Source organism: Berghia stephanieae, chromosome 2 (genome assembly GCF_034508935.2).
Source record: "Berghia stephanieae isolate SIO BIC M18660-M18661 chromosome 2, UCSD_Bste_1.3, whole genome shotgun sequence".
Classification (NCBI taxonomy): Eukaryota; Metazoa; Mollusca; class Gastropoda; order Nudibranchia; family Aeolidiidae; genus Berghia; species Berghia stephanieae.
The window spans coordinates 100,777,165-100,789,219 of NC_088361.1; the positions used below are offsets into that span (position 1 = coordinate 100,777,165).

The following is a 12,055-nucleotide window of genomic DNA, read 5'->3' on the forward strand; positions in this document are numbered from 1 at the left end:
TCCCGCTCTATCCATCTCCCCAACCCTTCATTCTTTATCAGTTAAAGTTTTTAAATTGTCGTAATATCTTGCAACTCTCTTCAAGATAATGAATTTCTTTTTATTTCCTTCCAAAAGTTCTGTGGTTCATGTTTACTTAAATCCAATAAATGCTGCTGTAATTTCTTGTTATTCCTACTTCCCTTCCTGTATTTATTCCTTTCCTTCCACATCAATGTCCTGCTTTCCCCTGTCCCCGTCTCTATAAACTTATGTGTACGCTCAGTGAATACTTTGCCCTTTCTTTTGTTTATCCCCTCTCCCCTCTATCCTAACTACATGATCTACCCCTGCTTCTGTTAAAATATCTGTTAACTCGACTATATTACCCTCTAATACCTCTGGATCTGTGTTAGTTTGTACCAAATATATTAGATTTCTCACCTTAGGTATTATGACACACTTCTGTATTTAATAATGTAACATAATTCTCCTTTTCATCGCCTTTCCACTTTGCCAGCATAACCCCATCTAAACCGTCACTTACCTCCCGTCTATGCTCACTATTATTTAATTTCAAAGTAAACGATATTATCTTATGATCTGACATTTCCTTTGTTTCGTGGACGTTAAAACCACACACATTTCCTATAACCCGCTTATTGCAAATAACATAGTTGATTGTACTCTCCCCTTTTTTATTGCCAAACGTTGTGCATCCCTTCATTTTATCCTCCCCTGTTCTCCCATTTAATATTGCAAGGTCACATGTGTAACATAATTGGAGTAATTTCAGTCCATATTCATTTACTTTTTTTGTCATTAAAACGCCTAACTGTCATGTCATTACATTAAAAAAATCTCTTTCACATAAAACATTCTCTACCGAAAGCTCTTCTATGTGGTTCCAAAAATTCTCTCTAATGTCAACAGTCAAACAACCCCCCCCCCCTCTCTCTCTCTCTCTCTCTCTCTCTCTCTCTCTCTCTCTCTCTCTCTCTCTCTCTCTCTCTCCGCCGTCCTTGCATTCATGTCTCCTGCTACTATAATCCCTTCCTGATCGGTCACTTTTGTCAATTGATTTAACAGTTCACCAAAACAACTTACATTATCGTCAAAATCGTTACGCGTTGATCCATACGGCCTCATGTAGACAAGTAATAAATATACACTTTCATTTCATCCAAAATGTTCCTTGTCTAATTTAAAACACATACCATCTTCATACTCCCAATCTACAACTGACACACCCTTTTCCAAACCCTTCCTGAAATAACACACTAACCCGTTTGACAATATATAGATAGAACGAAGATGACGTCACTCAAGCCTTTGTTATTGTATTTTGCCATCCGCGTTTGTGAGTAATTCTCACTAACCTGTATCAACCACACTATAAAAGTTCATGGTTACACACCGTTTTGTGTGTTGGTCCGTTATACTTCCGGATGGCAATGTTATGAGCTTCTTAGCCAAGCGCATACTATCTAAAGTAAAATAAAGAACTATCCCTATTCGTACGTCGGGGATATTTAGTTACCCCATGGCAATATGCTATATATAGCAATATAAAAGAATATCCCTTTTCGTACGTCGGGGTGATTTTGATGCCCCGTTACATAAATTGAATACGGGGTTCATTTTTTTTTCTTTTTGGAAATGTGACTTGAACAACGTTGTGAACTCTGCTCGGAAAACACTCACACACACACACACACACACAGAGAAGAAGAAGAAGAAGAAGAAGAAGAAGAAGAAGAAGAAGAAGAAGAAGAAGAAGAAGGGAAATACACAAGGAATTTAAAAATGCGAAAAAAAAAGATAATCCTATATTCGAGCAGCTCTCTCATTTGAAAGTACAAATAGGTGCTTTCAACTTTTGTTTTCAACATTCAGGGAATAAGAAGTGAAAAGTAAGCAAGTATTTCCAGTTTAGCCAGCAGAAAAGAATGAATGTAGTCTCGACGATAGATGTATATTGTTTAAACATCTCACCTAACAGAATTTGTTTTCACATACTAAGAGCCATCTACTTAATTTTCTCTCTCTGGGTTGCCTTTTTAATTTTAAATTTTGGAAAGGAAAGGCCACTTACTTCGATAAGCAGTGGTTCGGGAGACCTTCCATATAAGCTACTAGAGAGGTGGGCCTTTGGCCTACCAACCTCCGCTGAACGTCCAACTCGCCTTGAGCATGCATTCACGTAAAATATAAAGATTTTTTTAAAAAACCTACCTCTGTTTCAAAAACTAGCATCTTTCAACTTTCTAAGAAACATTTTGATTTTTCAGAACTTTAGTTCGTTAAAAAATACCGGCCAATCTGACCCGTTGAGTTGAATGAAAACGAAATTTTGTTGTTTACACGGTTCAAAGGAAATGCCATAAATAAGCTTTCATGGACTTCCTGTGTTGTTTTTACAGTGTCACGTGACCGTTTTGAGAAATTTGTCGTCTGCTACAAATAATTAGACTGGTGGGGGGTAGATATTTTCGTAGGAGCAGAGAAAAAGTGAGTATTATTTCTTGTACTTGTAGAGAGGCCTAGGGTCCACCAGCAGTCAAGTTGATTGAATGAAAGAAAAAAAGGCCTTTTTTATCCGCCGCCACCACCACCGTGAGAGTGGAGGGGGGGGGGGAGGATGGGGGGGTGTTGCATGAAGACGAAAGGGAGACGTGTCGCTTAGTGACCTTGGTGACGTAGAGCATATCAACGATGCTGGCTGGTGTTCTTAACCCCTTAACAGAGAAGCAAATTTTTTGCTTTCAGATAATAGTTTGCTTTTATCTTTATCACTGTTAACAAGGAATACAGCGTTTCCACCAAGAGAGCAGTCAGACTATCGCAACTCGGACTTCAATTGTCTATAATCGTTTTGCTGTTACTTGTCTTTTGATGAAAGAAGATTTGGTGTTAGGTCAAAGATCGAATTTCGCCGCTAAAGGTTGCATTGCTACTGGGTTTGCTCTCTTCCCCCGCCCCCCATAATTTTTTTTTCAGGTTAGTATTGTTGATTGCTATTTCCTTTTTTATGATTAGCAAGTGCCGCAGGAGTCTCACAGGATGCAGGAGTACTGCAATTAACCCTTTGTCAGTGACTCTGATTTTTTCGTTTTCAAATAATAGTCTCCATTTATTATTATTTTTTAACGCAGAAAAAAAAAAAACGTTTCCACCATAAGAGCAGTAAGAATATTGATAAAAAGCGCTTTGAGCACATTGGATGGATATTGCCCTATATAAAAGCTCATGTTTTAAAATTGTATTTTTTTTTGTCTTTTGATGAAAACGGTAAGATTTTATTTTTGGCCCAAGTAAGATTGATATTCGCCTTTAAAAGGTTAAGTTGTTTTGTTTTTTTCAAATGCCTAGTGAGAGAGAAAAAACAAAACAATCATACATGTATCTGCAAACAGCAGAACGTTTTCATTTTACAATGAGATGGGAAGGGGAAGGGATAACACTATGACAAGAGAGAGAGAAAGGGAGAGAGAGAGAGAGAGAGAGATGGGTGGGGGAATGGGAAAAGATGAAAGAAACAATGGGTTGCCTGATGACGTAGATCAAAGGATTGTTACAGCAGTGCGTACTTCGTGAAATTTTAACCTTTTACAGTGACACTGATTTTTTTCTCCAGATTGCTTATGCAGAATAAATCATTTCCACCAAGAGAGCAGTAGTAAGAGTATATTTCGACTCGGGCTTCAATTAAACTATAAATCGCAAAGCTTGTCTTTTAATGATAACATTAAGACTAAGATCTGGAGTTTGGGGAGTGTAAGATCGAATCTCGCCATTAATGGTTAAAATTGTTTTGATTTAAAAAAAAAATAACACACACACACACGTGCGCGCGCGGTCACAACAGCGAGGACCATCTATTGCTTGTGTTGCAACGGTAAACCAGTTTACGTGTACGAGATCCTGAGGCGAGATGCCCCGTTACCGTGTACGCAGGCATTCCCCCCCCCCCCCCCCCCCCCCCCCCCCCCCCCCCCCCCCAAAAAAAAAAAGAAAGAGACACACACACACACTCACACACATACACACACACGCAGTCTCGCATCCGCTACGAACTAATTTTGCGCACCAATTGTTACTGCACTAATGCACCAAATTGCATACCTATCTATGGACACTTTTTTCCGTATCTTTTTCTCAATAAACTTTTTTAAAAACCTTGGGCGGCACCTTGAAAACAGACGTAAGCCTCCACGATTTCGTGAGGAATGAATCATGAAAATATTTAGGATATAATTTCAAACACAACTTTTGAAATTCATCAAGGATTGTCTAGTACCGAATGTTTTTTGATAGAAAACAAATACATCTTCAAATCTAAACTGCTTTTGACGGTAAGCGGTAAGTTTTTTATTTATTTTTTTTGTCCAAACGAATGATTTGTCGTGGTATAGAAGCTAAGTATTGGTAACACCGGCTCACGTCTCTACACTACACCCCAAGTATTCTTGTTCTAGTAGGGGGTTTGGGAGGGGGGAAACTTTTTTTAAATTTAAGTCTCCCCCCTCCCAAACTCCCTACCTACACTAGAACTTCTAGTAGGGGGTTTGGGCGGGGGGAGACTTTAAAAAAAAAGTTTCCCCCCTCCCAAACCCCCTACTAGAACAAGAATACTTGGGGTGTAGTAGATTATGGAAGGTCTCCCAGTGGTTCTAGTACTTTGAATATTTGCAGTAGTACTGCGAATAATGATTTCCTCTATTTGCAGTAATGATTTCCTCTATTTGCAGTAGTAGTACTGCGAATAGTAGATAGCAGTCGTTTTCGTTATTCACAGTAGTACTGCAACTGCAACTAGAGAGGTGTGCCAGTGGAACCAAGATGAGTATTAGTATTAGTGCCTTGAAAGTTAGATAGAAAAAGAAAAATAACTTAACACCTACCGTCAAAAGCAGTTAGATTTGAAGATGAATTTGTTTTCTATTTTTAAAAAATGGTACGAGACAATCCTTGATGAATTTCAAAAGTTTTGTTTTTGTTTGAAATTATTTTAAAATTATTTCGTAAATTTTCATGATCCATGATTCATTCCTCACGAAATCATCGGGGTCACGTCATTCTATTCTATCCCATGGCTTGGTCACCAAAAGACAGGTTTTTAAAACAGTTTATTTAGAAAAACATTACGGAAGAAGTGTCTCTAGATATGCAATTTGGTGCATAAGTGCAGTAAAAATTGGTGCACAAAATTAGTTCCGTAGCGGATGGAGACTCTGTGTGTGTGTGTGTGTCTGTTTCTTTCCTTCCTTCCTTTTTATTAATTTTATTTCATAATTTTTGTGGTGGGGAGTGCCTATGTGCACGGTAACGGGGCATCTAGCCTCAGGATCTACGTACATTAACTGGTTTGTTGTTGCAATACAAGCAATGGGTGGACCTCATTGTCGTGAGTGCGCATGCTCATGTGTGGGTGTATGTTTGTGTCTTTTTTTTTTAATCAAAACAATTTTACCCATTAGAGGTGAGATTCAATCTTACGCTACCCAAACTGCAGATCTTAGTCTTAATGTTATCTTTAAAAGACAAGCTTTGCGATTCTAGCTTAATTGAACCCTGAGTAGAAAAATACTCTTACTGTTACTGCTCTCTTGGTGGAAACGATTTATTCTGCATAAGTAATCTGGAGAAGAAAAAAAGTATCAGTATCACTGTAAGAGTTTAAATTTCATGAAGCATGCACCGTGAAGCACCTCTATAACACTCCTTTGATCTACATCATCAGACAACCCATTGTTTCTTTCATCTTTCTCCATTCCCCCTTACTTCCCCCCCCCCCCAACATCTCTCTCTTTCTCTCTCTCTCTCTCTCTCTGTCTCTCTCTCTCTCTCTCTCTCTCTCTCTCTCTCTCTCTCTCTCTCTCTCTCTCTCTCTCTCTCTCTCTCTCTCTCTCTCTCTCTCTCTCTCTCTCTCTCTCTCTCTCTCTCTCTCTTTTGTCATAGTGTTATCCGTTCCCCTTCCCATCTCTCATGGTAAAATGAAAACTAAATAACCATAAGGCATTTGGTTGGTTCGAACTTGTTTTATTTACAACTTGTTGGTTTCATTCAAACCTCACAATGATGGGCATCTAAAGAATAAAGAATAATAAAGATGTTACAGACATGATAAATAATCCTCTATGTCCCCCCCCCCCCCCCCCCCCCCCCCCCCCCCCCCCCCCCCCATCCCAGTCTTTAAGGGGGAATGACAATCGTGTCGTTAAAGGCTTAAGGAAGAATAAAATAAAGGGAGTTAAAGTTATTTCTGGAAGGAGAAATGAGGACAGATGAAATATGCAACAAGTTGATAATGTGTGAAAAGGAATTTACACAAAAACTAAATATCAAAATCAACATCACAGCATATCTTGCTGTAATCTTTAACTTAAAGTGGAAAAGTAATTGAAAGTTTTTGCTGGACAACTGAAGGATGTGCAATGGGATTAAAAAGAGGTAATTGATTGCACATTCTATACAGACACTTCATACATATTCCTATAAATGTACATAAGGAAAAAAAAAAGAAACAGAAAATATAAAACAAAAAGGAAAACCATGTAAATAAAACATTTGTGTTATTTACAAAACAAGGTATATGTATCTTAAAACAGTCGGCCGACTTTACTATTGTGTGCTTTTCTCGGAAGCTGAACATTTTGTTCTCGTTGGTGACAAGGGGGTCTCGGTTCTCCCTGGGTTGTTATTGGGAGCGAGCCGTAAAAGTCACTTGGGACCTTTTCTTGAGGGTGGTGGACTGGCTCCTGAGGTCGATCCATTTGCTGAGGAGGTCGGACTGGCTCCATGGGTGGCTGAGGGGGTCAGACTGGCTCCATGGGTGGCTGAGGGGGTCGGACTGGCTCCATGGGTGGCTGAGGGGGTCGGACTGGCTCCATGGGTGGCTGAGGGGGTTGGACTGGCTCCATGGGTGGCTGAGGGGGTCAGACTGGCTCCATGGGTGGCTGAGGGGGTTGGACGCTCCATGGGTGGCTGAGGAGGTCGGACTGGCTCCATGGGTGGCTGAGGGGGTCGGACTGGCTCCATGGCTCGATGGGTGGCTGAGGGGGTCAGACTGGTTCCATGGGTGGCTGAGGGGTTGAACTGGCTCCATGAGTGGCTGAGGGGGTCGGACTGGCTCCATGGGTGGCTGAGGGGGTCGGACTGGCTCCATGGGTGGCTGAGGGGGTCGGACTGGCTCCATGGGTGGCTGAGGGGGTCGGACTGGCTCCATGGGTGGCCCTAGGGGGTCAGACTGGCTCCATGGGTGGCTGAGGGGGTTGGACTGGCTCCATGGGTGGCTGAGGGGGTCGGACTGCTCCATGGGTGGCTGAGGGGGTCAGACTGACTCCATGGGTGGACTGGCTCCATGGGTGGCTGAGGGGGTCGGACTGGCTCCATGGGTGGCTGAGGGGGTCAGACTGGCTCCATGGGTGGCTGAGGGGGTCGGACTGGCTCCATGGGTGGCTGAGGGGGTTGGACTGGCTCCATGGGTGGCTGAGGGGGTTGGACTGCTCCATGGGTGGCTGAGGGGGTCAGACTGGCTCCATGGGTGGCTGAGGGGATCGGACTGGCTCCATGGGTGGCTGAGGGGGTTGGACTGGCTCCATGGGTGGCTGAGGGGGTCGGACTGCTCCATGGGTGGCTGAGGGGGTCAGACTGGCTCCATGGGTGGCTGAGGGGGTCGGACTGGCTCCATGGGTGGCTGAGGGGGTCAGACTGGCTCCATGGGTGGCTGAGGGGGTGGGACTGGCCCCATGGGTGGCTGAGGGGGTCAGACTGGCTCCATGGGTGGCTGAGGGGGTCGGACTGGCTCCATGGGTGGCTGAGGGGGTCGGACTGGCTCCATGGGTGGCTGAGGGGGTTGGACTGGCTCCATGGGTGGCTGAGGGGGTTGGACTGCTCCATGGGTGGCTGAGGGGGTCAGACTGGCTCCATGGGTGGCTGAGGGGGTCGGACTGGCTCCATGGGTGGCTGAGGGGGTCGGACTGGCTCCATGGGTGGCTGAGGGGGTCAGACTGGCTCCATGGGTGGCTGAGGTGGTCGGACTGGCTCCATGGGTGGCTGAGGTCTTTGGATGTCGCCCCCCGTTGGTTATTCCTGATCTCCTAGATTTTCTGGCTGAGGGGGATTGATGTTATCTTCCAGTGGTACCGGCATGGATCGATCCATAGGCACAATTTGGACCAGTAATATTGGTGGTTGGATCCATGTCTGGTTCTTGTCAGTCTGGATTGCTGGTTCAGGTTCCTTTCGTTTACCCAGGTTTATGTATTTTGATGTGGGCTCCCCTGGAGACATAGCAGGAATTATTGGCCCAAAAATAAACGTAATAGAAAGAGCTATGGAGTCTCGCTGCATCAGCTTCTGACCTTCACCTCTGACAGACGACAATGAAAAGAAAAAAGGATTAGGCTCTGGCTAGTTTTCCGTTATTCGTTTTAAAAAATATTTTCCTTTTTTTTTTTCATCAGGAAAATGGCTGCAAATGCCATTTCAGACTTTGATAAAGGCAGTGACGAGGGAAGGAAGCTTGGTCCAGCTTTGATTGGTCCAGCTTTGATGAGCAGGATGGAAATCAACGACAACAAAGCAGGAATGGACGGACTGGATAAGACAAAAATCAATCAAATTATTTATGATGCATCAAAAGGCGAGTATCGGTTCTGCTTAAAATATTTCTCATTTTCCCTAAACTTTTATGAATCAGAGCGTTTTATTATTATTTAATTTTATATTTTATTTCTCTGATCATTTTCTTCAGGCTCAAAATTTTATGAAAATGAAAGAAAGAAGGAAGAAGAGCTTGATCTTAAGATAGAGAAATTCAAGTCATATGCTGATCAAATCGGCCCCCAAACTCTACATGAGGGAAACGTTCAGGCAAGTGCAGTGTTGAAGTTCAATGGGGTTTTGTTTGTTTTTGTATTTTTGGGGAAGAGGGGGGGGGGGGGGGGTTGGCATTGTGAATCACAGAATGCACGGAGGTGAAACTGAGAGTCAAATAGATCTGCCATATCCCAAGGACAGACCAAATCAGTCTTTGTTCCATTTCTCATTTTATGCTGTGATTCCATGGATTACTTGATAGGATGTAAAGTTGAATCTGAGTCTCACAAATTTATTTAAAAGATAAGAATTTTTAACCTCTTGAAGACCTCAGATGCACATTCCTCCCACCAAATCCAAGCATTGTAAAGTCATCTGGAACAACTACAAAAGACCTTCATCTAAATTCTATATCATGCCACGAGACCGAAAGCCTAGAGCTCAGCTAGTCACTGGTTCGGGTAAGCAAGTAAATAAATTTATATGATTTTAATTTGATAAAATAACTGGCTCCAACCATTTTTTCCCCTGACAAAAATATTACCTATTGATGGTTGCGCCTTACATTACAACTTTTTGAATGAAAGAATTTTAATTCCTTTTTCATCCATTTTAAACATTTAATTTACATATTTATTTACATTTTAGGCTGATCTACTTCTTGAGAAGCTGAAGTTCGAAACAGATTTAAGTCACACCATTGTGCATGTGGATATGGATGCATTCTATGCTGCTGTGGAAATGAGGGATGACCCTCGTCTTAAATCAAAACCTATGGCTGTTGGAGGAATGGGGATGCTGGTAATATTAAAAATACATTTTTATTCATCATGGAATTTCTTATATCATGACAATACTGATTGTTGTAAAGAATTATTGTTTTATTACCAGATATCAACGTTGTTTTCACCAGCTCATCTGGTTTGAGCCACAATCGAGTTATATTGATGATGTATATAAATGAAAATAGTAGAGATCTTTCACTTTGGATTAATAAGGATTTTTCTTTTCATTAATTTTGAATTCATCGGAAAGAAAATAAAAGTTGATTATGTTTTTTGTTTCAAGTAAGTTGGGATTTATTTCAAATTTATGAAGCTGTAATAAGTTTCAAAATGTTAGTTCTGCTGCTTAAGATGGGATTACAATAATAAGAAAATGAAAACTTCTGCAAACTTGAAATCTTTTTTTCATTTCAATTTCAGAGTACATCAAACTACCTTGCTCGGAAATTTGGTGTGCGTGCCGCGATGCCTGGGTTTATAGGACTCAAATTATGTCCAAGCCTGGTTATTGTCAAACCAAATTTTGACAAGTATATTTCAGTAAGTCATGAGATTCGAAAGATCCTGGCACTGTACGATCCCAATTTCTGTCCTATGAGTTTGGATGAGGCTTACTTGGACTTTGGACATCATCTAGAGAGCAGAGATTCATCCTTAATTTCAGAAAGGACTTTCATTCTCAGAGATTTCAGTCAATTGAACCCTGGCTCTGAGTATCAGAAGTCAACAAAAGTGACAGACGTGTGTCATTGTGATCTAAATGATGTTTTACTGTCTTCTGTCTTGAACTCTGATGTCTTCCTTTCACTGATTGGTGATGAAACAGAGTTCCAATCTTATGTTGACAATTTTGATTCAGAATCAAATCATGAAGGAATTCCAACCATATGTCCTTTTTGTAATAAAAAGTTGCCGACCTATAAACTTAAGGTATATGGTCGATCTGTTGAAGATGCTGTCCTTGAAATGAGAAACAGGATAGAGCAACAGACTCTTCTCACAGCAAGTGCCGGTAGGTTCTATCTCATCAAGCTATTTCATTTAGTTTGCATACTTTGAATGGAATTGTATGGAATGCATTTTTTCAGTCGATCACCATAGGAAATCAAGTATGTGAAGAGTATAATTTCATCTTTTGTTGTCATTTTTCAATCAGTGATGATAATCTTCCGCGGAATTCTAGGATTTTGGGATTTTCTTTGAAATGTTACGCTGTTTTTGCAGTGTCAAAAAATTTTCTATGAAAATCACTCTGGTGGTTCCATGGTAGATGAATGACAAAATCACCATCATGTCTTGTGTCAAATTTTGGTGACACTCGCATTTTTATGACGTCAGCCCAGGCAGGGTGACACCAGATGTCAAAAATGACACAAGGCCAGTGGTGTTCTTGGATGAATAGATATTGGGTAGGCATTGGGGACAAAAAATAGAAAATCAATTCATATCACACACACACACAAACACTCTCTCTCTCTCTCTCTCTCTCTCTCTCTCTCTCTCTCTCTCTCTCTCTCTCTCTCTCTCTCTCTCTCTCTCTCTTTCCCCCCTCCCACCCCCTTACCCATATTTCTCTCTCAACCACTCTTCTATCTTCATGTTATGTATTTAGAAGTCATCTTGTCATAGAAAGATAAAATATTACAATAAGCAAGGGTGATGACAGACTCGGAAAGCAATTGTTCAAATTATTTTAATTTACTATTTTTCCTTTGTTTAGATAGACTATGTTTTTCAAGTTGTTAGATATTCATGAGTCTAATTTATAAACTGTATAACCACCAGGTTGCAGTAACATAGCCTTTGGGCCAAAAATATATCATCTCTTGATACAAATAGCAGTATGATTAATATTGTCAGCCTTTAAAATTACTTACTGGAAAGGCATGTAAGCTTCAGTTTAATGTATAATACGTATCTGTTTTCATATGTATTAAATTGAAGCTTATATTCAATTTCTCATTGTTATTTACTTCTTCGAGGTTCGAGCAGGAACATCTACATTTCTGGAAAGGACAATTCATTAGAGAGTTACAAAAGAAGTATATTATATAATGCTACATAACTATCATATTGTATATATGTAATTTTTTGATTTTCGGCTTGAGTTTGCCCGATGGACTGATATATTTTCATTTTCCTCCTTTTTGGACAAATTCCATTATCATCACTGTTCAATGAAAACAGTTATAGTGAGGAGTAAAATGTCTCTTTTAAAAAATTGAGCTTTATATAGCGCAATATCCACTTAATGTGCTCAAAGCGCTTTACACGTGGTCCCTGGTCAACAGCAACATTTAACATGTAGGACGGGACATGACGCCTGTTAGGCGATATTACAATTTTTCCTTACCTGCAGTCTCTGTTTTACTTTCAATATTCTGAAGCATATTTATTTGGAAGGCATCCAATTTCCTTTCTTCTTATTTTGACAATGAAACATATTTTATTTCAGTTTTTTAAAACAG

General features: G+C 40.8%; 2 protein-coding genes across 11 annotated transcripts in view; both read left to right on the plus strand.

Moving 5' to 3' along the window:
- The window catches only part of LOC144966095 (DNA polymerase kappa-like), a 69,174-nt gene that overhangs the window by 20,480 nt on the left and 36,639 nt on the right, over window positions 1–12,055 (plus strand). For 2 of the 10 annotated variants that reach the window (XR_013644156.1, XM_078902161.1), the window contains exons 1-5: window positions 1,905–2,182; window positions 8,448–8,626; window positions 8,738–8,856; window positions 9,451–9,603; window positions 10,008–10,599. Coding sequence is in view for 9 of the 10 variants with exons in the window: in XM_078902161.1 (XP_078758287.1) it covers window positions 1,929–2,182; window positions 8,448–8,626; window positions 8,738–8,856; window positions 9,451–9,603; window positions 10,008–10,599 (1,297 nt within the window). In the remaining variant the exon portion in view is untranslated. Of the gene's footprint in view, window positions 1–1,814; window positions 2,183–2,205; window positions 2,491–6,171; window positions 6,433–8,447; window positions 8,627–8,737; window positions 8,857–9,450; window positions 9,604–10,007; window positions 10,600–12,055 lie in introns of those variants that run through there. The other 8 variants (XM_078902164.1, XM_078902165.1, XM_078902163.1 and 5 more) reach the window with 8 other exon arrangements.
- The window catches only part of LOC144966101 (protein AAR2 homolog), a 417,529-nt gene that overhangs the window by 19,046 nt on the left and 386,428 nt on the right, over window positions 1–12,055 (plus strand). The gene's annotated exons all lie outside the window — the stretch shown is intronic.